Below are 26,005 nucleotides of genomic sequence, written 5' to 3' on the forward strand. Positions count from 1 at the left end.
TGACCTCTTGCCGTCTACCTGGGCTAAGCACCATCAGTTGTGGAATTCAGTCATTTATATGTTTAAGCTTCAATAATCTAATGACAGTGGAATCTGTGTTCCAGCTGAGGCTGCGGTATGAATTTCCTTCTGAGAGGGAACGGATCGGTAGAGCTTGTAGCCCAGGTATGACCAGTGTCACGATGCTTAGCAGCGTCAGCTGCTGTGGGAGCAGGTATGGGGGCACCCAGCCTGGATTTTAAGGGGTCAGGGAAGGTCAGAAGAAGGTCACCAAGCCGACTCCCATAAGAGAGGTTGAGTTAGCCAGGAAAAGGTGAAGAGAGGGTGGGAAGAACAGGAGAAAGGGGAGAGCATGTGACTTGCTGTGACTGGAGGACGCGTGGGAACAAGGGGTGTCCAGAAGCAGGGCATATTGTGGCGGATTGTTATTCACACCAAGGGGTTTGAGCTGCCTTCTGAGTGCAAGGCAAGCCGTGAACATTGAGGCAGGACTGGATTCATGTTTCAGGAAAAAGATGAATGGGAGGAAGGAAAATCCAGAGCCAGAGAGACAAAAGATTTCTTTTATAAACCAAGGAAAATATAAAGTTCTGAACACAGAAAGGCCAGTGACATCGGGGATGAAAAGGGTGGATGAATTGAAGAGATGATTAGGCAATAAATGCTGTGGTCTTTTGATAAAGGCGAAGGCGGGAGAGGTAAGGGACAGAGAAGTGAAGGGTGGTGAACATTCAAAAGCTGAGCAGGAGGAAAGCAGGAGAGAGCGGATTTCACAGAAGCCAAGCAAGGGAGTCTCAAGAAGGAAGGGTCATTCACTGTGTCCAGTGCTGCCCAGAGGCCAGGTGTGCAAAGGCTAAAAAGAGAAGATTGGACGATTAGCTTTGGCCACTAAAATGACCCTGGTAATGCCTGAAGGTCCTTTTACTGGAACATGGAAACAGTTAAGAAAGAAGGTGATTACAGATGTGGAGACGGTAAGCACAGGATACTGTCGAGAAGTGTGGCTGCGGATGGCCAGGGAGATGTCAGGGAGTAGATGGAGGAGGACACGGGGTTGGGGAAGGAATTTTTTAAGGTGAAACTAGTGTATTTTTAAATGACGTCGATGGGAAGAAGAGTGAGAGGGTAGATGTACGAGGTCATTGATGAGAGAGTCTAAGGAGGCAGGAAGGGTTAGGGCCAGTGGCCTTGGTGTTTGCCAGTGATTGACACCCAGTGAAGACTTGAGAACCCTTCAGACCGAGGTGTAATGACTCAACACAAAAGCTTTTCCTTTCCTTCCACTCCTCATTCCCTGATTTTCTCTAAACTTTTCACAACTTCACCTACACCAGCATCCACCTTTCTGAGGCTCATGTGTAACCAGAGCTCACTGTTCCCAGCCCTGCTTGGGGACTGGTCCTGTGTATTGGAGACAAGCCAGTCCAGTCCTTGGCTTTAGGTGACACAGCAAGAAGCACTTTGCTGTTCTGATGCTATTTTCTCTGCCTTTCTCTTTAATTTGTTGAACTTCTGCACATCCTTCAAGACCCTTGTCAAATGGCACCAGGTATAGCAGATCTTGTTATAATTACAGTTGCCAGGTTCTGTGGGTTTTTATGACTTTGTTGTGCTTGTTGTTGTTGTTGTTGTTTTTGCTTTTTAGGGCTGCACCTGCAGCATATGGAGATTCCCAGGCTAGGGGTTGAATCGTAGCTGCAGCTGCCAGCCACAGCCACAGCCACAGCAATGCCAGGTCTAAGTCACATCTGCGACCTACACCACAGCTCATGGCAACACCAAATCCTTAACCCCTGAGCGATCCCGGGGATCAAACCTGCATCTGCATGGATATTACTTGAGTTCATTACCACTGAGCCACAATAGGAACTCCTTTGATGCTTTTTGATTAGTAGAAGATTGGACTTACTACCTTTTTTCTTGTGTATTCCAGTCAGCTTTTCACATTGCTGTCCTACTATACTGTAGATGCTCCAGGGAAGGGATCTGTTCTACTTTATCCATATCTTCACAGCTGAACAAAGTCCCTGGCATCTAAAAGTGTCCCATACACATTTATTAAATTAATGAATATTTGAATGAATTGAATTGAACGGATGTCAAAACCAAGGGTTGAATTTTGTCAGTGTATGTACCACATGCAAATGGTAAACAATCATTTAAAATACTGAAGCAGGAGTTCCTGCCGTGGCTCAGTGGAAACAAATCTGACTAGTACCCATGAGGACGCAGGTTCAATCCCTAGCCTCACTCAGTGGATTAAAGATCTGACGTTGCCACGAGCTATTGTGTAAGTTCGCAGACGAGGCTTGGATCTGGTGTTGCTATGGCTGTGGTGTAGGCCAGTGGCTACAGCTCCGATTCAACCCCATAGCCTGGGAACTTCCATATGCCGTGGTGCAGCCCTAAAAAGACAAAATAAACAAATAAAATAAAATACTGAGGCAAGTCAAGTTAGTACTAAGGTATTGCAGTATGTGAATATTTTCAACTGGTATGAACATGACCTGATATGCATATAAATATACTACCAAAACCTAAAATAAGAACAATGGTTTGTATAAAGAGTCAAGCAAAATTGCTCTTTTTGGTAGATTAGGACTTGTTTTATTACATATTGATGTCACATTTGGGGGGGGGCGTGTGAGAAAGTTTGTAAATACATTGGCATTTTCTGTACGTGTTTTGCTTGCTTATATAATAAAATATAATAATTATATAAGAATATATTATTATAGGATAATTTAAGGACATTTAATTTTTGCTTTGATCATGTTGGATCTGTTTTTCTCACATTTAGAATCAGAATGTTTCACTAAATTTCACTGAGGCGGAATCTTAGGTGTTCTGTTTTTACCTTTAATCAAATGTAATATTCTTCTCTTTCAGCTAATTGGTGGTAGAGACAAATTAATATATGAGCTTGAGTTTGAAAAATCATTAGTTCAAGAAATGGTAAGAGGGTTTACATTACTTCTTAATAAGTTTGAATCTGGGAATGTAATCATGAAAGTTAAAAACTTTATTTGTGATTGCTTGTTGTGAACTGCTCCTTTCACCTTCATGGATAACCTGAATTCACGCATAATTAGAAACATTTTTAATGATTGTTTTAAAGAAAACAGTTTGAGTAGCACTGTAATACATATGCTAGCTATGTAGAAGAGTCTTGTACAAGAAATAGTATTACAATTTAAAGCAGTGTACAAAATTTTTGTATTCGAGGGATTAAAAAAACAAATATGAGAGCCCAATATTTTGAAGGATCGGCTATTTTAGTTACAAATTGCCATAAGTGACAACAGAAAAGAGCCCAGCCAGATATTTTGGCATTCTGTGTTAGTCTCATAAGAAAACACTGCCTTTTTATGTTCTTTTAAGAGAACTTTCCAGACGGCTGGTCTTTTATTTTATCAGTTGACTACCCACCCACCCCCAGCCTCCCCCACCTCACCCCCCGCCCAGCTTATGGTGTTGTATTTTGGCTTTCAACTGATCACCACTAGTATGTCTTTGTTACAGTAAACTGACTGTGTTTATTATAATCAAAAATAAAACACAGCTTGACTTGCGTTCTAAATGTGCTTGAAAAGAATATGATACTGTTTAGAAGAGAAAAGGTTGTTCATAGGAAATCAACACCACTTCAGATATTGAAACGTTCCCTTTTTTACAGCTTGTCACACTTTGTGCCAAGTCATGACTGTTTCCCCAACTCGGTTTTGTTACTCGCAGCACCATGTGTTTTGGGTGCCTTGTCATAGAAATTAATGCAAAACAATGCTCTGGGACTACAATAAAGCCTTCTATGAAGCCAACTTGGGAATGCAGGCAAGGAAAAAGGTTACGGTTAGCTCTCCGCAGAAGCCCTGTGTTAACAAATGTGTTACTTTGAGCTCTTTACTTTTAAATACCAGGTGTATAAAAATCATCTCCATGATTTGCGTATCCTTGGTCGATTTCTTCTGCCCCACCCCCATCCTCTTCTGTCACCGTGGTGCCACCACCCCCCTCCCCGACCCCCGAGTCCAGGACTTGCTTCTGAAAACAAACAACTCAGTGTGCACATTGGCATTAAAATGGAGAGTGTTTTTATAGAGTGGGAAGCGAATGTCACACTGTCAGTTTGTTAGCAGTATTAGAGGGGAAGTTAAACCACTCCACCAGGGAATTTGTGCCTCCACTAGGAACAGACCCCACAGTTTTTTGAATTAATTTGCCTCTTTATTTGAACTGTAAGCGCTTAACGGGTGCTATTATATTGCCCATGGGGGACCAATCCTGTTTTATTTTGTCGTTTAGAAGTTTAGAAGTTGAGCACCAGGCTTGTTGCCAAGCAGCAAGGTCTTGCATCGCAAACCTCACGGCAGCACAAGAGCCCTCAGGACTCTCCAAACTGGTTTGGGGGTTCATCTTTTCAGTAGAGGGTCTGTCCTTAAGGTTCTTCTCATGACGGGGTTTCCATGCCCTGCCTTTGGGCACAAGATCACTGCTTGGCCCCATCTCCCCGCACCGAGGGATTCTGTTACTCGTTCAGAGGGAGGCTGGCTTTGTGGCTGGGCTTTCTTTGTTCCTATGGTGCTTTCTTCCGGAAATGGAGATCTGGGATTGGGACCAGCCGATGGAGTGGGGAGAAGGGGGAGTTGACCGGAGTCATTTTGTAAAAATTAAGACTGTCTCACCTGAAGGGTTTTTGTTCCATGCTTGACTATTACTGTTTCTCAATACAGTTTATTTTCTGGCCTCTGAGGAGCCTAGTTTAAAAAGAGCTTGTAGTAAAAAGGCAGGAACAGTAAGTACAGGTAGGCAATAAAGTATGGAGCCATGTGTCCTCGGATTGGCTCTAGGAGAGGCATGCGAGATGCTGTTGAATCTTGCTGCGATTCCTACCCTGAGTGGCTTTCATTTCTCTTTTTTTTCTTGTAAAATTGAGGTATAATTGCCACATAACATTATTATTAGTTTCAGGTACACAGCATCATGATTTTTTTTAACTGAAGTCTAGTTAATTTATAATGTTGTGTTAGTTGCAGGTGTACAGCAAAAGGATTTTTATATATGTATAAATACATATGTGTAGATTCTTTTTCGATTCTCTTCCCCTAGATTATTACAAAATATTGAGTATAGTTCGCTGTGCAATATGGTAGGTCCTCAGTGGTTATCTATTTTATATATAGTAGTGCGTGCAGAGCATAATGATTTGATATGTGTCTATTGCAAAATGATCACCACAATAAATCTGGTTAGTTGCTATTCATCACCACACAAAGTTACACATTTTTTTCTTGTGATGAGAACTTTTAAAATTCATTCTCTTGGCACCTTTCAAATATACAATACAGTGTTATTAACTACAGCCACGATGCTGTACACTCTATCTCCAGAACGTATTTATCTTATAACTGGAAGTTTATACCTTTGACCACTTTTACCCATTTTGCCCACCCCTCTACTCCTGTCTCAGGCAACTACCAGTCTGTTCTCTGTCTCCGTGTTTTTGGTTTTTTCTTGTTATTTTTGTTTTTTAGGATTCCACACATAAGTGATAGCATACAGTATTTGTCTTTCTCTGTCTGACTTACCTCACTTAGCATAATGCCCTCCAGGTCCATCCATATCTCAAAAGGCAAGGGCTTTTTAGGGCCACACCTGTGGCATGTGAAAGTTCCTAGGCTAGGGGTTAATTGGAGCCACAGCAACCTGGGATCCTAGCCTCATCTGCCAACGACACTACAGCTCACTGCAACACGGATTCTTAACCCACTGGGCAAGGCCAGGAATTGAACCCTCATTCTTGTGGATACTAGTCAGGTTTGTAACCCACTGAGCCCACAACAGGAACTCGTGCCTTTTTTTATGTTTGGATAATATTCTGTGTATAGATATACCACATCTTCTTTATCCATTCACCCACTGATGGACTCTTAAGTTGCTTCCATGTCATGGCTGTTGTAAGTAATGGTTCAGTGAACATGGTACATATTTATCTTTTCAAGTTAGTATTTTGATTCCTTTGGGTAAATACCCAGAGGTGGAATTGCTGGATTGTATGGTAGTTCTATTTTTAATTTTTTTGAGAAACCTCTGTGCGGTTCTCCATAGTGGCTGCACCAGTTTACATTCCCACCAACAACTGCACAAGAGTTCCCTTTCCTCCACATTTTCCCCAGTACTTGTTATCTCTTATCTTTTTGATGACAAGTGGGAGGTGATACCTTATTGGGGTTTTGATTTGTATTTTCCTGATGTTGAGCACCTTTCATGTTCCTGTTGGCCTTTGACTCTCTCCTTTAGAAAAATGTCTACTCAGATCACCTGCTCATTTTTTTTAAATGGCAGTCTTTTTATAAAAAAAAGTTTGTTATAGTTGATTTACAACCTGCCCATTTTTTAATTGGATTATTTGAGGTTTTGGTATTGAACTGTATGAGATCATTATATATTTTGGATATTAACCCCTTATCATATATATGATTTTCATATCATTCCTCTCATTCCATAGTTTGCCTGTTTCATTTTGTTTCTTTTGCTATGCAAAAGTTTTTTAGTTTAATGTAGCCCCAAATTGTTTATTTTTTACCTTGTTACTTGTGCTTTAGGTGTCATATCCAAGACCCAGGTCAAGAAGCTTTTCTCCTGTTTTCTTCTAGGAGTTTTATGGTGTCCTGTCTTACATTTATGTCTTTAATCCATTCTGGGTTAATTTTACAAGTGATATGAGATAGGAATCTAGTTTCATTCTTTTATATGTGTCCATTTTTCCCAGAACCATTTATTGAAGAGACTGTCTTTTCTCTATTGAGTATTTTGGCTATCTTGTCAAATATTAGTTGATCATGTTTTTGATTCTGACCCATTGGTCTGTGTTTCTGTTTTTAATGTTAGTACCATACTGTTTTGATTCTGTAGCTTTATAATATAGTTTTAAGTCAGGAAGCATGATTCCTCCAGCTTTATTCTTTCTTTGTCAGGATTGCTTTATTGGGGGGGGGGCTTTGTGGTTCCAAATAAATTTTAGAATTGTATTTTTCTACCTCTGTAAAAAGTGCTTTTGGAGTCTTGATAGGGATTATATTGAATATTTAGAGCTTTGAGAAGTAAGTACATTTTAACAATATTAATTCTTCCAATCCATGAACAAGAAGTTTCTTTCCATTTTTTTGTATGTTCTTCAACTTCTTTCATCAATGTCTTGTAATTTTTCAGTGTAGAGATTATTTACCCCCTTGGTTATATTTATTCCTGAATATTTTATTGTTTTTGATGATATTATAAATAGATCATTTTCTTTTTTCTGCCATAGATAATTCATTGTCAGTGTACAGAAATGATACTGATTTTTATATGTAGATTTTTGTATCCTGAACTTTCATTTATCTTGAAACTAACAAAAAAGATCTTTATTAGAAAAGTACCATAATTTAACTCTTATGAGAAGTAAGAAGAAACCTCTTTACTTTGCTAAAGAGTGAAACCTATAGCAAACAGACTTCTTGGTGAAACACAGGATGCATTCTTTAAGAATAGTACAAGGCAAAGTTGCCTAATACCATTTTTTAGTTATTTTGAAAATACTGTCTAGTGTAGCAGAATAAGAAAGAAGAAAGCAAGAGGTATGAGGATTAGAGTGGAAAAAAAAAAAGATGTGATTGTCCACTTAGACACCCCCAAAAATGCTAAAGATAATTTATTTGAATTAACAAGATTTCTGGATATTAGGTCATCATCCTAAAATCAATTGTATTTCTCAATCAAAAATTAGAAGAAATTATAATTTATAAAAATCTATAATTAAATAACAATGAAACTTACAAAGTGCTCATGAATAATAAATATTTGGAAAAATCTCCATGGAAATAATTATAAAACCTTACTGACTGGGATTATGAAACTAAATAAATGGAGAACTATAACTTAATCACCAAAGGCAGACTAGATTATCATAGAGATAATAGTTCTCACCAAACTGACCTCCATATTCAGTAAAATTGCAAGCAAAATTACTACAGTGTTTTTCATAGAGTTGACAAACTTATTTTAAAATTAGTATGGAAGAGCAAGGATCAAGAATAGCTAGGAAACTCTTTAAAGTAAAAAATGGACATATTAATCATGGGATGACATGACAGACTAGGGAGAAGATTCTCCTAAGCTATTAATATAAATTTAAGGTAATTAGGATGTCATGGTATTGGGACAGGGGTAGACAAAGAGACCATTGGGACAAAATAGGGAACCCAGAAACAGAACCAGAAACACTCAGTATATGTCAGTATCACAGATCAATGCAAATAGGGTGGAATTTCCACTAAAGGTGCCTGACAATTAAACAACTTCACTACCTACCTCACATCATACAGATCCATTTTGTGTGGATTAAGGATTCAAATATAAAGGGAAAATAATTTTTAAAATTAAAAAAATCACGTGAGCTCAAAGTAGACATAAACAAGACACAAAATAAAGCATGAAAGGAGAATTAAAAAATTTAACCTCACGAAAACTAAGGATAACTCTTCAAAGAACATTAAAAAATCCTCAAAGAACATTAAAAAATCCAGGAGTTCCTGCCATGGCTCAGTGGAAACAAATCTGACTAGTATTCATGAGGACACAAGTTCGATCTCTGGCCTTGCTCAGTGGCTTAAGGATCCAGCGTTGCCATGAGCTGTGGTGTAGGTTGAAGATGTGGCTGGGATCCCACGTTGCTATGGCTGTGGTGTAGGCTGGCAGCTGCAGCTCTGATTTGACCCCTAGCCTGGGAACCTCCATGTGCTGCAGGTGTGGCCCTAAAAATACAAAAAAAAAAAAAAAAAGTCCAGCCACAAACTTGGTAAAGATATTCACACCATTTATATATTCACAAAGCTGTTTTCAAGAATATGTGAATAGCTCCTTCAAATCAGTAAGCAAAAGACAGCCCAATAAAAAAAGGGCAACATTTTTTAACAGGCCCTTCATGAAAGAGAAAACTCAGTGGTCAATGAGCATTGATTGAAAGTGCCCTTTATGGAGTTCCCATCATGGTGCCGCAGAAACAAATCTGACTAGGATCCATAAGGACGAAGGTTCGATCCCTGGCCTTGCTCAGTGAGTTAAGGATCCAGTGTTGCCGTGAGCTGTGGTGTAGATCACAGAGGTGGCTTGGATCTGGCATTGCTGTGGCTGTGGTGTAGGCCAGTGGCTACAGCTCTGATCCCACCCCTGGCCTGAGAACTTGCATATGCCACAGGTGTGGCCCTTAAAAAAAAAAAAAGTGGGGTTTATGCAATTAATAATATGACAGTTCCAAGTTATTCGGTACTGTAATTTCTCTACAGCACTTTGTTTCTCTGTGGCACGTTCTCTGTCTGCCTTGTTTTGGAATCACTTGTGTACATGCCCCTTGTCACCCTTACTATTTGCCCAGAATCCTAGTCTGTTGCACCCTCGTGTTCCTCACAGCCCCTGGCATTGAGTCTTTCATAGAATATGTGCTGAAGTCTCATAAACTTCTGGGGACTATGTAAACTGTTATAGAAACTTTGGAAAACAAATCTGGGTGCTTATCTTCTGAAGCTGATCATTCTCTTAACATATGCCCCAAGGTTCAATTCCTAGGCATATAATATCACCTAGAAGATTTCTAGCATGGGTGCCTGAGGGCACATGTACAGGACTATTCAAGGCCATATTATGCATAAAAGAAAAAAATTGTAATTTCCCAAATGTGCATTCACAGAGAGTGACTGCATAAATTATGCTCTCGTCACACACTTGAAGACTCTGCAGCAGCGGATATGAATGAACTGCTTCCCGTATCCATATAGGTTAATCCAGGGGTATGAAACACATTGAGGAAGAATACATACATTATGATTTTAAAAATAAACACAACTAAATTTGTGTATTGTTTAGGGATACCAGTGTGGTAAAAAATGTAAGTCTCTAAAACCGACAAAAAAAATTATCAAGAAAATAAAAGGGAATTCCAAGCACAAAGTTCAGAATCGTGGTTTCCTGGTTGGGAGAGTGTGGGTGGTCATGAGATGGTGATAGCTGCACAGGGAATTTCCACACCACGACTGTTATTCTCTTTCTCAAGTCCGAAGATCATGTCATTATTGCTCCCATTTCTAACTTAGGTTTCCATTGCTCAAGTTTTTGGTATATGTCCCCCCTCAATTTTTTTTGTTCACTGAAGCATTCTAGAAATCCATTTTCTGGGAGTTCCCGTCGTGGCGCAGTGGTTAACGAATCCCACTAGGAACCATGAGGTTGCGGGTTCGGTCCCTGCCCTTGCTCAGTGGGTTAACGATCCGGCATTGCCCTGAGCTGTGGTGTAGGTTGCAGACGCGGCTTGGATCCTGCGTTGCTGTGGCTCTGGCGTAGGCCGGTGGCTACAGCTCCGATTCAACCCCTAGCCTGGGAACCTCCATATGCCGTGGGGAGCGGCCCAAGAAATAGCAGCAACAACAACAACAATAACAACAACAAAAGACCAAAAAAAAAAGAAATCCATTTTCTGCTTGAGGACAAGGTTTGTGTATTATTTATTCTAAGAGCCCAGTGCAGAGCCTAATATACAATAGTGTTAATAAAATAAATGTGAATAAGCAAACAATTGCATGTTTTCCTTTCATCTTTATTATAAAGTACTTTCTCTGGGTGCACATTTATTTTCTCTTCTAATTCATATTCAAACTTATAACATTTATTCCTGTAATAGTTTGGGCAGTGAAATGGTTTAGAATCTTATTCATTCATTGCTTGAGCAAGGTTTACTGAAAATTCACTTTATTAATCTTTGCAAATAATACCAAATGATAAACGGGTCTTTAATTTCACAGGTTAATAAACAGAAAGAAGACATTGAAATGAGAAAAAAGTTTGATATCATAGGCATCAAGGTTTGCATTTAAATTTCCTTTTTTTTTTTTCTTGTATCCTATACATCTCTTATTTGGGCTTCTGGGTTGAAGGACCTATATATCTATCCCCAGCCTTTTCACTTTCCCACATCTGAGTTTGAAGGAGAAAATGCTTAAAAGTGAGGCAGGAAATGTGAATGGACTGGTGGTTTCGAGCAGTGGGGAGCGAGTAAGAGTGGAAAGTGCCATCTGGTGTGTGGCCCCTCAGGCTCAATGCCCTGGCCCTTCAGACTCCTGTCCTGTCACCCAACTTGCCACCTCCTTACACATATGATACTTACCTCAAGCTACCCCCTCACCGCACTCCACACAGACTCCACCTTTCCACGTGCTTCCAGAGAACCATGATCTGTTGACATGTTTTTCTTAGTACAGGAGCATCGGTGGGAAGAGTGGAAAAAAGGCCTTGCCTGCAAATTAAACAGGCCGGCGATGGGGTAGGGAATGGGGGGACTGGGATGAAGAATATATCCAGGCCTTTGGGGACTGAAAACTTCAACCCTGCGATTCCAGCTCAGGAGAGGAGGGCATGGGAGGAAAGGAGAGGCATGCAAATCTGAAGCCTGAACAATGAGAGTAACAGAGTGGTTCTTTTGTGTGGCAGAGTCCCAGAGCCATCAAAGGAAAAGAAATCACTTTGTCCCCATGGCCCTCCCAGCCCAAGAGTGCAGGTGTTTTTAGGCCTCAGTCTTCTTCCATCGCTTCACTGACTCCAAAAACCAAAAGAATCAAGAGTCTAAAGAAGGCAGCAAAGGAAGAGCAGCCTATGGTAAGAGCCACTCGCCGGACCACACCCCGTGACACCTTCATCTACAGGGGGCATCGTCCTGTTAGCACCCTTGCCACCAGAGTGTCCTTCCTCCTGTCCAGCCTCATCGCTGACCATCTCAAACTCCCGATGCCCCTGCTCCCTCTGCGTGCATCTGGGTGGGGACTCTGACTGTTCTTCCCCGCACCAGCGTGTTCCTTCCTGTCAGGCCCCTTACCTTCCCCAGGAGGTGCCACCATTATCCTTATTTTGGTGCTTTAAGCTTAGTCACCAAGCCTTTTGGGATCTCTAGTAAATTAGCAAGATAGAGAAGCCACAGGCCAAGCACTTTCTAAGATGTATACTCTCTCACTCATTACTGCCCAGCATCTGTCAGAAGTTTCCTGAAGGTTCCCTGAAGGACATGCAGGTTTGAGTCCATTTGCCCGTGGACTATTCTAAGTCAACAGTGGATTAGCTTATACTGTCAGAAGATTGCAGGCATGAATTTTATGCTATTGATGTCCTTTCCCCCTTACCCCCAAATAATCAGAATTGCTTCTGCTGGACCTATGGTGGTACCATTGGGTTACCTTAAAAGGCATGCTTAGGAAGTAGATCTGTGATGTTTAACTCAACCTGTGGTGCCCAAGACCTCCCTTGATAAGGATCCTGAGGGGGAACTTCCTTCTGAGATTAGTTATGGGAATAATTGCATTTCTCTGTGCCCATGATCTTGAGGACACTGTGAATTGGGTAACCAGGCAAAGCTGCTTGTCCACGTTGACATTCGGGACACTCAGGAGCCCATAGGTGACACATATAGCGAAGGTACAGCCCTCCCTGGAAAGTCTTGGTTTTGGTTTCCCAGACTTGGGTCTTGCGCTACGTGTTCCCATGTTCTTCTTCCTTCTCCCACAAGGAGGCTGGGGTCGGGGGCCGGGGGCGGGGGCGCGAAATCTACCTCTCCAGCACTTAGGGTGGGTGTACAGAGCAGAATCATGATCGCTTGTGTGGCTTTCATGCTCAACGGGGCAAGAGAAGGTGTATTCCTCTCTTGCTCGCTCACCAAGCAGATGGCTCACCAGTGGAACCCAGCGGAGGAGAAAGCAGCAGAGGGAGGCCAAGGTGTCATACCAGAGGAAGTCACTCGGCTTGGAAGGAACCCACAGGAGTTGAGAAAAAGCATTCTCCTTTAAAAGCCTTCCACTTTGCAGGGAGTTAGGAAGTATCACCAATGCAGTTTCCCAAGGAGAAGGATGACTCTTGGGGAATATGGCACATGCCTGACCAGTGACTAGGTTGTAGAAGTAAGGTTTTTAGAATCCAGGTTTGGAAATTATTGGGCAGGGGGAGGGTCACCAAAACAAAACCAAGAAAAACAAAAACAAAAAGCAACCCCGGGGCTGAGTGTGCAGTGCTGCCTGCTGACCTAGGTGAGGGCCCAGCCTTACTGGGCAAGGGTCTCTTGTGCAAGCCTGGGACTTAGGCTTAGGGAGCCTGTGGCCGAGGTGGCATCCTGTTCCAGAAACTTTTGTCAGCTGCTGTGAAATCAGGTCGTGTGCCAGGGGTCTGTGGTCCGAGGCTCTGAGGTGATGCTGGGGAGGATTGCAGAGCAGGTCAGCAACTTCGACAAAGTAGTGGAGCCTCTGATCCTAGGATCACGGCTGGGATTGGGGGCAGGGGGAGCTGCTCCATCCCTCCAGCAAGCCCAGGGTCCTAAGTGAATCCTACAGTTTCAGACTAGAAACTTCAGTGTCCCCAGTTTACATACAGATCAAAATTGTGCTTCCATGAGGGGCAGAAAGATGCCCTGTTCTCCCCTGCAGAGAATACACCATGAAGAGGAGAAAAAGGCAGACAGGGTCTCTTCTTCCTGAGAAGCCATCCTTTTAGTAGGATTTTCTCTTAGTGTCACAGTCTTTCTTTCTGATCATAATGGTTATTATCTAGATGTTTCCAAAGCTTAACAGTACATTTTGTCAGCTGGAAAGACTTTGAAGTTAATGTGTAACAATAAGTAAAAAAAATTGGATGGGGGAGGGTAGAGAGGAGAGATGATGTAAGCTGCTGTTTACATTTTCATAGAAATTGACTCGATTTTAAAGTGAAATCTATTTTTCTAGCTCACCGTTATTACTTTCATATACACTTTGGTTGATAATAATCCTATTATTTTAAGCACTCCTTTCCCATCACCTCCCCAAGTAGATTAACTCTACATGTAATTAAATGCACTCTGGTTATAATTTTCCTGTTTCTGTCTTTTAAGTATTTTATGATATTGAGATTGTTGGACTTCTTAAAAATTCCCTTTAAAGGGTTTTATTATCTTGACCACGTGTAAATGACCAAACAGAGAGCTCGCTGCAGGAACTTTTTACATCAGTCATTTACTTTATCTAATTAATCATACTTATTTTTTGAAATCTGTGTCATTTGGTGGGAACAGCACACGTGTTTCACCCAGTGGCGTACACAGTGATAAACTGAGTGTTTAGCCAGTCTGAAAAGCATGATATGAACATCGCTGTCTGATTTCTATTTATGAAAGATTTCACAACATGAAATTTGTATTTGGACAGCATTTGTGTGTAAAGTTTATTTTTTGATAGCTCTAAAACATTTCAGATACTGAGGTTTCACAGAACAAGGTTAAATTGGATTCCCAGTTTTTTCCCCAGCTCCAGGGTAATTAGTTAATGAAGATTGCACCCAGTAAATGCTTCTCTGGAAGACTTCTGAGCTTCCACAGGGTAACCTGTCTGTGCTGATGGAACATATGGTGTGTGCTTAGATCTGCAGAAAGCATCAGGACCCATCTGTGTGGGAAATGGGACATGGGACAGAGTCAGTCGTATTCCCATTCTTAAAGTTCACTCAATACAAAGCAATTTGTACATCATAAAAGACTTTAATAAAACCTCAAGAACGTTGTCTTTTCAACATTCAAGAATTGTGAGATGAAATACGTTCGCAGTAGTTTTGCAGTTATGACCTCAGTCACCCCGCAAGCAAGGAATTTTTTGAAAAATTATTATTACTATAGGATATAGAATTATTATAGGTCGATAGTATAGACTTGTTGGATGAAAGGAAGATCTTTCCCATTCATCTGCTGTACATCTCTTTTATTTGACTGAATTGCATGTGAAGTTGAAAATAAGCTCCATCAGAGAAGAAAATAATAAAATCTTTTCACTGTTTTATTACTTTTTTAGTTTTTCTCTGGGCTTGGCAGTTCATAGCTCTGCAGAGTTATGTGGGAAAACCAGCATTTTGCTCATTGTTGATCTGGCTGCCCAGGATGGTAGAGTAATGCATATAGAGGACAATCCTGGACAGGTAATATGGTCTTCAGAGGCTGTCAAAGGATATTTACTGTATTTCAATAGGAGATGTTGACACAAAAGAATTTTCCTTGTCATACTGGATCTTTGTTTCCTAATATGAATAAACCTAATACGTAGAGATAATGGAAATCGTACACTACGATTACGTATTTTATTTTTCATTTGCCACTAAAGTAAATCTGTCTTTAGATTCTGCTCTCAGGAGTTCTCATTTAGATGCAGTGGGCTAAAGGATCCAGTGTTGCTGCAGGTGTGGAGTATGTTGGAGCTGTGGCTCAGATTCGATCTCTGGCCCAGAAACTTCCATATGCCGTGGTGTGGTCAAAAAGAAAAAAAAGAGAGAGAGAGAGAGATTCTGCTCACAGACACCAAAACTGAAAATTTTGAGTAATACCATATTTAAAATTCAACTGAAAGGTGGCTTTTGCTTTCTGTGTTGTTTTATTCTGAGTAGTTTGATGATTTTGATGATAAGTATTTAGCATATTTGGAACTGAAATTATTTTAGTGAAAATAATATCCAACATTTTTTGCACAACTGAAAAACACTTTTTGTTAAAAAATCACTGAAAGGTTTTATGTTTGTCTTCTTGGTTTTTTTTGGGGGGGAGGGGAACAATGATAACATTTTACTTGTAGAATTTACAGTATTTCAGTATAATTTACGATGTTGCTGTGGAAATCCAGAAAAGAAGAGATTTGCATCAATTTCTATTCTTCCCTAGACACACTCAGCCATGGGACAGGTGCTAGGTCCTAACCACAGGTAATAGCACCTTGGTGGTCACAGAAAAACAATCATTCAGGAGTCCAGAGAGCAGCCATCTAACCTGTCACTGCATGGTGTTTCTTTATTCCATTTACCTGGGTTTCCTCTGTGAGTTTCTTTCCAGTTCTCACTGGGAGTTGGGGCCAGTCTTGAACACCAGGTCACTCAGGAACACCAGTGTCCTGACACTGCCCGGACTTGGGTCTCACTCCCTGAACCTTTGACATGGCTGTAACTCATTCTAATTGCCATTATTGCATAGTCCAGTTCTGCTGTGAATTGTCATACAGCAACCTCAATATTGATGCTGCCCAGTATCAGCCTGCAGTGGCTACATCTCGCCGGATGCAGGCGTTGGACTCTTGACCACCCTCTCTGGATCCAGCTCCACCAGTTGTCCGTTTCTCCAGCCCGGACCTCTTCACACCTAGTCCCAGGTTTCTTCTCAAACCCTGGGGATTAGTTCATATAAATTACAACGCGTGTCAATTCCCCTTTCTTTAGGAACGTATTTTTGCGGAGGGTGGTACTTAAGACTTTTCTTCATGTAATGCCTCAGTGTAGTCTCTGCTTGTTCATCAAAAAACAAGACTAGTGAAAGGAAAGTTATTTGTTTCCCCTTATTCACCTATTACACATTACTGCTAACCTCCATTTCTGATCAACCTGAGATAACCAGTGATAGTTCAGAGTTGTTTTTATGCCAGTCAAATCCAGAATTCTTACATTTTGTTAGCCTTTAGCCTATGCAACTTTATCAGGGAATCAAGGTACACTGGCTTTTAAGGCTTTCAGAAATCTTGAAAACAGGAGTTCCCTGGAGGCCCAGTGGGTTAAGGATCCGGCATTGTCACTACTGTGGTTCAGGTCACTGCTACGGCATGGGTTTGATTCCTGGCCCAGGAACTTCCACATACCATAGGCATGGCCAAAAAAAAAAAAAAAATCTTGAAAAGTCTGAAGATTTCCTTCACCAGACTCAGTGGGGGGATATTTCTTTGTTAACTGTATGAACATCTGGAATAGAATAAGGAGTTATCTACAACCAGTGCCATGAAGTGTTAAGGAGTCCAGCTAATCCAATGGCTGGAAACCATATGGTGAACCTACGTAGGGTTTCATGCCAATAGAATTGATAGGCATGAGCCTGAAAAACCTAGAGTGTAATTCTGGTGGTCTGTGTCTCTAGTTGAAAATATGCAAGTGGATTCTGATTAAAAGTCAACATCTCTGTTTTATTTACACTAGCATATTTTAAATAGTACTTCTGGAATTCCCATTGTGGCTCAGCAGTTAGCAAACCTGATTAGCATCCATGGGGATGTGGATTTGATCCCCGGCCTCGCTCAGTGGGTTGAGGATCTGGCATTGCTGTGAGCTGTGGTGTAGGTCACAGACGCGGCTCAGATCCTGCATTGCTGTGGCTGTGGTGTAGGCTGGAGGCTACAGCTCCTATTGAGCCCCTAACCTGGGAACTTCCATATGCTGAGGGTGCAGCCCTAAAAAGACAAAAAGACCGGAGTTCCCGTCGTGGCTCAGTGGTTAACGAATCCGACTAGGAACCATGAGGTTGCGGGTTCGGTCCCTGCCCTTGCTCAGTGGGTTAACGATCCGGCGTTGCCGTGAGCTGTGGTGTAGGTTGCAGACGCAGCTTGGATCCCGCGTTGCTGTGGCTCTGGCGTAGGCCGGTGGCTGCAGCTCCGATTTGACCCCTAGCCTGGGAACCTCCATATGCCGCGGGAGTGGCCCAAGAAATAGCAACAACAACAACAACAAAAAAAAAAAGACAAAAAAAAGACAAAAAGACCAATAAAAAGGTACTTTTAAAGTTTAATTAGGAAGGTTTCAATACAGTTTTAGATTCCTATACAACCATTGGGCTAGCTAGGAGAACACCTATTAGGAACGCAACAAAAAAGATCTCAGACTGACATGCCCCAAGCACCTGGCTGATAAGGAATCAGTTAAGAAATCATTGCAATTTGTAGGACCCTCTGGAAATCTCCCACCAAATAGCGTAGTCTTCAGCTATAAAGATAATGTTGCTTAAGAGATCTCCAGAAAGGCACTATGAAACTCATATTTGTCCATTCGTCTTGCTCCAAAATGCCTTTGGATAATCTTTCCCAATGTTTCCATCAGAAGTATGGTTCTTTGGGGTTTCTAACATGTTATAGTCTTCAAAATTGTTATGGTTTAATATAGATATTTTCATGTAGCAAAATGGATATAATTTGCTACAGCAAGATTTGTATTTTGTCACCTTCATTTATACCATTTCTGGAGCTTTTATTTTTATCTAAGTTTCTGTCTGGTATCATCTATCTTCCTGAAGAACTTCCTGTTGTAGCTCTTCCTTTTGCAATGCAAGTCTGCTGGCAATGCATTCGCTCAGCTTTTGTTTTTTCTGAAAAAAAATTGCCGTTATTATTGACAGATTTTTTTTTTCCTGAGCATGAAAGTTTTCTTTTCTTTAATACTTTGAGGATGTCACTGCCTTATCTTTTGTCCTGCATAGTTTCTGACAAAAAGTCTCCTATAAATTTTGACTTTGTTTCTCTGCCTGTAATGTGTCTTTGGCTTTGAGGTGCCTTCAAGAGTTTATCTTTGCTTTTTCAGCAGTTAGACATAATGTGTTTGGTGGTGTTTCTTGTTCCTCTCTCTCTCTCTCTTTCTTTCTCCTGTCTGAATTGAGCTTCTTGAATTTGTGGATTAACTCCTTAGCATTATCTTCAATTATGCCTTTTGTCTCATTCTCTCTCCCTCCTCCTTCTGAGACTCTGATTGCACATATTTTAGACCATTGGATATTGTCCCACAAGTCTCTGGTGTTCTGTTCTTTGATTTTAAACTACTTTTTCCTCCTGTGTTTCAGTTTGGGAAATTTCTTTTGACCTACCTTCAAATTCACTAATTGTTTTCCTCAGCAGTATTGAATCTACTGATGAATCAAAGAAATTATTCATCTTTGTTTTTATTTCTAGTATTTCAATTTGACCCTTTTTTATATTTTCCAAATTTCTGCTGAAATTATCTGTTTTTTATCATCCATGTTGTTCACATTTTCTCCTAGGCTTTTTAACACTTTAATTATAGTCTTTTTTTTTGTTTTAATTTTTATGGCTGCATCCATGGCATATGGAAGTTCCCAGGCCAGGGATTGAATCTGAACCACAGATGCAACCTATACAGTAGCAATGACAATGCCAGGTTCTTTAACCCACTGTGCCAGGCCAGGGGTCACACCCACACATCCACAGTGACCTGAGCTTCTGCGGTCAGATTCTTAACCTACTGTGCCATGGGGGGAATTCCTAATTATTGTTATTTTAAAGTCCCCATCTGATAGTTTGGAGATCTAAGTCATCTCTGAATCTGATTCTGTTGATTGCTTTGTCTTCTGACAGTAGATTCTTTTTCCCTTGCCTTTTTGTCTGTCTCATAAGTTCCAAGTGAATACCAGACATCATGTGCAGAAAAGTAAAGAATGAAGTAAACGAAGTGCACATTGGGAAACAGTATGCCTCTTCCTATGATAGATGGTTATTGAAAGGACTTGGACCAATCTAGCCAAGATTTGAATTGAACAGAGCTTGGTTGTTGCTATGCTTCCTTTTAGTGGGCCACAGTCTTGATCCTCTTGTCGTGGGTGTGTGCTCAGAAGGGGAATGAGAGTAACTTTTCTCTGTGTACTCTTCCACCCTCAGCTTTTCTCTGTGTACTCTTCCACCCTCAGCTTTTAGCAGAACGTGTCCACTTGCGCCACAGAGTAGGTCTCTCTCTTTGTTCTTGTCCCTTCCTTGGTAATAGAGCCCTGATATTTGGTGCTTCACAAGTTCTAATGCAAACTTGGTTGTTTAATGCAAACCTAGTTGTTCTAATGCAAACTTAGTCTTTGAGAAGTTCTGTGTGCCTGTGGCTCAGAGCCACATAGAAAGTAATCAGAAAAAATTTAATAATATTAGGTTAAGACTAATGAAACTTGGAGTTCCCACGGTGGCACAGAGGGTTAAGGATCCAGTGTTGCTGCAGCTGAGGTGTAGGTCACAGCTGCAGATTGGATTTAATACCTGGCCTAGGAACTTCCATATGCTGAAAAAAATTTTTTTTTAAAAGACTAATGAAATTTTAGGGCAGAAGATCATCTTTTTTCATGAGTTAGAAAGATTGTTCTCTTTTTTTTTTGTCTTTTTGCCATTTCTTGGGCCACTCCCATGGCACATGGAGGTTCCCAGGCTAGGGGTCGAATCAGAGCTGCAGCCACCGGCCTACACCAGAGCCACAGCAACGCAGGATCTGAGCCGCGTCTGCAACCTACACTACAGCTCACGGCAATGCTGGATCCTTAACCCACTGAGCAAGGGCAGGGACCGAACCTGCAACCTCATGGTTCCTAGTTGGATTCGTTAACCACTGCGCCATGACCGGAACTCCGAAAGATTGTTTTGATAGTAATGTATTTGATGGTTTAAAGGAACAATTTAAGGTAGCATTAAACCCAGAATGAATGGCCCAAATTTCAGAAGAGGGATGTTTGTGGAAATTAGGAGAAATAAAAGAATGTAATGACTCTTTCATTGACAAGAAAAGGAGAAAGAGGATATGATAAGGAATATAGTTGATCTTATGATGGTTAATAAAGATAATTGCATTTCTATTATTAGGAATCTTATTTAGATTATATTTATTTAATGTTGGTCTTTTAGTTTTAAGTGCTTAAAAATTGGAAACAAATTTAAGAGTCACATTTCTGTTATAAATAAAGCTTGTTTCTTAATTTTATGGATTTTTAGTTATAAGTATGTATACAAATTTGAATGAAAATGAGAAATAGTTATAATGAATTATTTCTAATCACTATGTTTGATTATCTTTATAGTTATTTAATTTACATTTTCCTACTTAGGACATTATATGCTTTTATATTACCACTCATTTTCACCTCTATCTATTGTTTAACAGTCCAGTGTTTGCACCTGTCAATGAAGCAGCCACATAAAGACCAGCACATGTATTCCAGAGAAAGTGGAATGTTAGCAGCTGGCAAAACAAAATGACGGTTTAGTGTGGACAGAGCCAGGATTCAATATAGCGTGCTGTAGCAGAGTTGAAAGTTCAGCTCAAACTGGAGAGCAAACACTCTAGTCTACATGTGGTGCTTTTTTTTTTTTTTAATGAAAAGAGAAGCTATCTTTGTCATTGTAACAGTATTGTCTTTGGGAGAGATTGAATAATTATTTGCTTTACAGAAGATAGGCTTTAGCACGGTTTTTATCTCTAGTTATCACGGAGTTGATCATTATATGAGAGTCAGGAAAAGGGAGCCTTGAATATTGGAACTAATTTTAGCTGTATGTGAATTTTAAATAAACTTTCAACTACTGATGTGACTTCAGACAGAATGTCTTTCTAAGTGGAAACGTATTTTGTTTTGCTGGTTTGTTGTCCTTACTGCCTACGGATTAGTTTTTAAAATGTGGGTTAGTTTATTCCCATGAGCATAGGGGCACATGCCCGCCAAAGCTTGAGGCTCCTACCCCAGGGCTTTCTTTTCGTTCCCTCTTAACCAGTGGCAGTGAACTCACTCTAAACTCCTTGTGCCCTGGTCAGAGAGGCAATTCAAGTGGATTGCGCTCTTCGAGAACAAATAGGTGGAGGGAACCCCCAAAAGTGCATGTCCCCCCGACTTGAGTGACCCTTACATTTTGGAAGCCAAGGAAAGCTGATGATAAAATTTTTCTTTGTTTTGTTACATTGGTGTTGCTATACCTCAAGCTTTGTTTTTGGCTTACTCCTGCCACATGGGCCTTGAGAAGACTGGGTCACTAGGCTGGTGGTGATAGGTGTTAGTTTTCTCAGGGAAGCTGTATAGACAACCAAGGCAACACTGATTTGAGAGGTGCTGGGATCACCAGAAAGCTCTCCAGCACAGTGGCAATTGAGTGAACTAAGGTCAAAGCAGTGGGTTAGCATCCAGGCTCAGGATTAAGTCAGTACTGAGAATTCTCCTCTTAGACAGGAAATAATCAAGGATTATCACAGGGAATTCATAGATCATGATACAGACGTTTACATATATTGAAACCATAATAAAGGCAACCATGATGAGAGCTAAACATTTGCAAATAAAAAATCAGGCATGTGAGAGAGGAGCATTCTCTCCTCAAATGCTCTAAATCCTTAATCTTTATTTGTGCAGAGCTCAAGTCTGCCACTATTTATTTATAATAATAACAATGAGAAACACTAAAACAAAGCAAAACCCTTGGCTTCTGAAAGTGAGAGTTTTATGTTCACATATACTACACGCAATTAAAATATGTTCGTGCATTCTCTATCACTGAAAATCTAAAGTAATAGGGATGATAAAATCAATAGGTTAGTGGAGTTCCCATTGTGGCACAGCAGGAACAAATCTGACTAGGAACCATGAGGTTTGGGGTTCGATCCCTGGCCTTGCTCAGTGGGTTAAGGATCCGGCGTTGCCATGAGCTGTGGTGTAGGTCACAGACGCGGCTCGGATCTGGCGTTGTTATAGCTGTGGTGTAGGCCAGCAGCAACAGCTCTGATTAGACCCCTAGCCTGGGAACCTCCATAGGCCTCAGGTGCGGCCCTGTAAAGACAAAAGACAAAAGACAAAAAAAAAAAAATCAATAGGTTAGTATATAGAAATAAATGGTAACATGTGATGTGCCTGGCCCCATGGTAGGCACTCAGTAAATTATAACTTTTGTGGCTGTTAATTACAAATGTTGTTATTTTTATATGTGGCAGCTATTGTCAGCTGGGTTCTCTCTGCCCCTTCAGCTATAAGTAACATTGGCTTAAAACCATATTCTGTGCTTTGTGGCAGCCAAAAAAGAAGGGGTGTCCCCTGGTTTTTGCAGATGCCCTGGGCATCTTCTGGTGACCGTTGCTGTGTCTGGGCTGCTTCTTCCACTGAACAAGTCAACTTCTCCGTTTCATCTCACTATGTCATCCCAATTCACATTTTGTTGAATCAGACATTGAATTCAACCCACTTCTGTGATTCGTACTAAAATCGCTTCCTTACAAGAACCTTTAGTAGGACAATGTTGAAGCAGGTGCGTGACAGGGACAGTTTACATCACCAAGATACATCATTACGTTGAAATTGGGCATCACCCCTGGGCTTTACCACCAACTAGCACCTCCAGCCTTGGGGCCCTGCCTGGCTCTACTCTCCTTTTCCAGCTCTTCTCAGCCCTCACTTCGAATTGTTCAGAAGAGCTCTGGGTTCCTTTTACTTTATTCTGCAGACCTGGCTCCAGAGCTGACCCCACCAAGACAGGCAACAGATCAAGGGCTTTCAGGTCACAGAACCCACCAGAGAAGGTAGTGATAATAAGAAGCAGCTTTTTCTGTCAGTATAGAAATATAGGAGTAGCTAATCAAGCAGATTTTTTTATATTCAGTATATTTTCCCACTGCCATCTGCTCTCTGCATCATCAGAGAGGTATAGTATGAAAATTCATCTTAATTATCATTTGAAATAAAAGTTTATTATTAAAAAAGAGCAAATGAATGCAAAAAAAATCTTTAAAAAGTGCAATATGTGATTTACTTAACCATTTTGAAAAACAGCATTTTTCTATCTCTAACTGGGATTAGTTGAATTTAATCCAAAAGATAGTTGAGGAAAAAATAAATAAAATAAACTTTTTTTTTTTAAGTTTGTGACTTCACTGAGTAGTAACCACCCACTTCATAAAAAAAAAAGCTATAACAGTAAAATTTGACCAATATATAATTACAAAGTAATGCATTAAAAAAAAAACAGCGTGCTTTTTATATAGTGGGAGGGAGTTACCTGGTGGGTTAGCACGTTGAGGATCCAGTATTGTCACTGCTGTGGCTCAGGTCGCTGCCATGGCACGGGTTCAATCCCTGGCCGGGAACTTCAGCATGCTGCAGGCATGGCCAAAAAGGAAAAAAAATTTAAAAACCAACGGTAGGAAAGTTGGTTTTAATGGGACGTGATTGTCCAATTGCAAATACAATGTATAAGTACTGAGTCTTGCAAATTAAATGAGGGAGTCAAGACCTCTATGGGACTAAGGTTGGTGTATAGTTTAATTTGCCTTTCTGTAAGCTGCAGAAAAACTGCATCTTTATACATTGATTCAAAATGTTATATTTGCTCCGATTTATTTTTCTTTCCAGGTTAAACATGTAATACCTGCTGTGATGCATGGAGAAGAGGCAAGACTATCAGTGGCTAAGGTATAATGACTAATAATGACTAATATGACCATTATTTATATAAATACTGACTTGTTTTAGAAAGTAGCAATGACTTTGAAAGTGACACCAAGAATCAGTCTAGTGAAGAGACAGAGGACCTGATTACCTCTATAGTATGATTCTGAGGTACATCCCTGCCACATCTGAGAAATCTCATTCAGGACTTACCTACAATTCTGTTGTTAGAGATTCATTCCTTTGTCAAAACTTTGTCCCCTTGTGAAATATAAACAGTACTGAGAAATGACATAAAGCTCTAATGTGATTAACTTTGTTAGACCCTTTCCTGAGGACAGTTTTGATAGAAAAAGGAAATAGAGTAATTGGGGGCAGCTCCTGCCTATGATGAGGAGATTTAGAAAAAGTGATACCTGGTAGGGGGAGGTGATGAAGATAAATTGTGGTTGCTTTGTAATATTGTCTAGTGCTGGCTGCTGTTAAGTGACATTTATAGGAAATGAAGGCATAGGATCTTAAATTCTTCCAGTTTATGGGATCTTGCAGTAAATGTAACTCACTCTCCCTTCAAATTATTGATTATAGTTAGAATATGCATATGCTATTTAATAGAAATAGCCTTTCAGATTTATGGAGAAACAGAATGCATTGTACATGTAATTAATTTTGTGGTATATTTTCTGTTGAAAGATCGAAGAAGAGAAACATGCTTTGGAAGAGCAAGTAGAAATATTAAAGGCTAAGTTAGAGAGAGAGAGAAAGAAGTCAGAAAGGTACTGGCAATAATAATTCATAATTATTCATTTGCAGCTAATACAATATTTAACCATATATAATTTATTACAGGTTTAAGAAGGAATTGGATCAGATAAGCAAAAACTGGGAAAAGAAATTATTAATTCTCAGAAACAGGTATAGTGTGGTGATATATACAAATTCTATTGATTAAAATGTGACTAATCATCTTTTAAGGAAATTGGGATACTGGCATTTTCCTATATATATTAACTAATATGAAATGCCCTCATATACTTCTAACAAGAAATGCAAAATAATTGACCTAAAACAGAAGAGTAGTCAAAATCACTTCAAAGAAAAACTAATTCAAGTTTCTGTTTTATTACTGATCTCAATGTTTCAAATTTTAAAAAAATGTTATTGCAGGGAGTTCCTATTGTGGCTCAGTGTGTTAAGAACCCAACTAGTATCCATGAGGATGCTGGTTCCTTGGCCTTGCTCAGTGGGTTAAAGGATCCAGCATTGCCACGAGCTGTGGTATAGATTCAGATACAGCTTGGAACTGGCGTCACTGTGGCTATAGTGTAGGCTGGCAGCTGCAGCTCTGATTGGACTCCTAGCCTGGGAACTTCCATATGCTGTAGGTGCAGCCCTAAAAAGACCAAAAAAATTGTTTTATTGCAGTATAATTGAGTTACAATATTGTGTTAGTTTCAGGTGTATGGCAAAGTGAATCAGGTATACATATACATATCTCTCTCCCTTTTCAGATTCTTTCCCTTATAGGTTATTACAAAGTATTGAGTTGCTTTCTCAGTGAGTCCTTGTTACTTACCTATTTTATATATAGAAGTGTGTGTATATTAATCCCAACCTCCTAATTAATCCCTCCTCACAACCTTTTCCCTTTGGTAACCATAAGTTTGATTTTGAAATCTTTGAGTCTTTCTTGCTTTGTGAATAAGTCCTTTTGTTTGTTTTGGGTTTTTTTTTTAATCTTTTCTAGGGCCGCACCCATGGCATGTGGAGGTTCCCAGGCTAGAGGTCTAATTGGAGCTGTATACCCTCCAGCCTACATCAGAACCGCAGCAACGTGGGATCTGAGCCACGTCTGCGACCTATACCACAGCTCACGGCAATGCCGGATCCTTGACCCACTGGGCAAGGCCAGGGGTTGAACCCACAACCTCATAGTTCCTAGTTGGATTTGTTAACTGCTGAGCCACACGAGAACTCCATGCGAATAAATTCTTTTGTATC

General features: G+C 40.4%; 1 protein-coding gene across 1 annotated transcript in view; it reads left to right on the plus strand.

Moving 5' to 3' along the window:
- The window catches only part of C12H10orf67 (chromosome 12 C10orf67 homolog), a 135,496-nt gene that overhangs the window by 76,693 nt on the left and 32,798 nt on the right, over positions 1-26,005 (plus strand). Inside the window, exons 10-15 of the mRNA XM_047754644.1 lie at positions 2,890-2,955; positions 10,833-10,892; positions 11,518-11,682; positions 23,969-24,028; positions 24,698-24,780; positions 24,854-24,919. Coding sequence (XP_047610600.1) covers positions 2,890-2,955; positions 10,833-10,892; positions 11,518-11,682; positions 23,969-24,028; positions 24,698-24,780; positions 24,854-24,919 — 500 coding nt within the window. The remainder of the gene's footprint in view (positions 1-2,889; positions 2,956-10,832; positions 10,893-11,517; positions 11,683-23,968; positions 24,029-24,697; positions 24,781-24,853; positions 24,920-26,005) is intronic.

Source organism: Phacochoerus africanus, chromosome 12 (assembly GCF_016906955.1).
Source record: "Phacochoerus africanus isolate WHEZ1 chromosome 12, ROS_Pafr_v1, whole genome shotgun sequence".
NCBI lineage: Eukaryota > Metazoa > Chordata > Mammalia > Artiodactyla > Suidae > Phacochoerus > Phacochoerus africanus.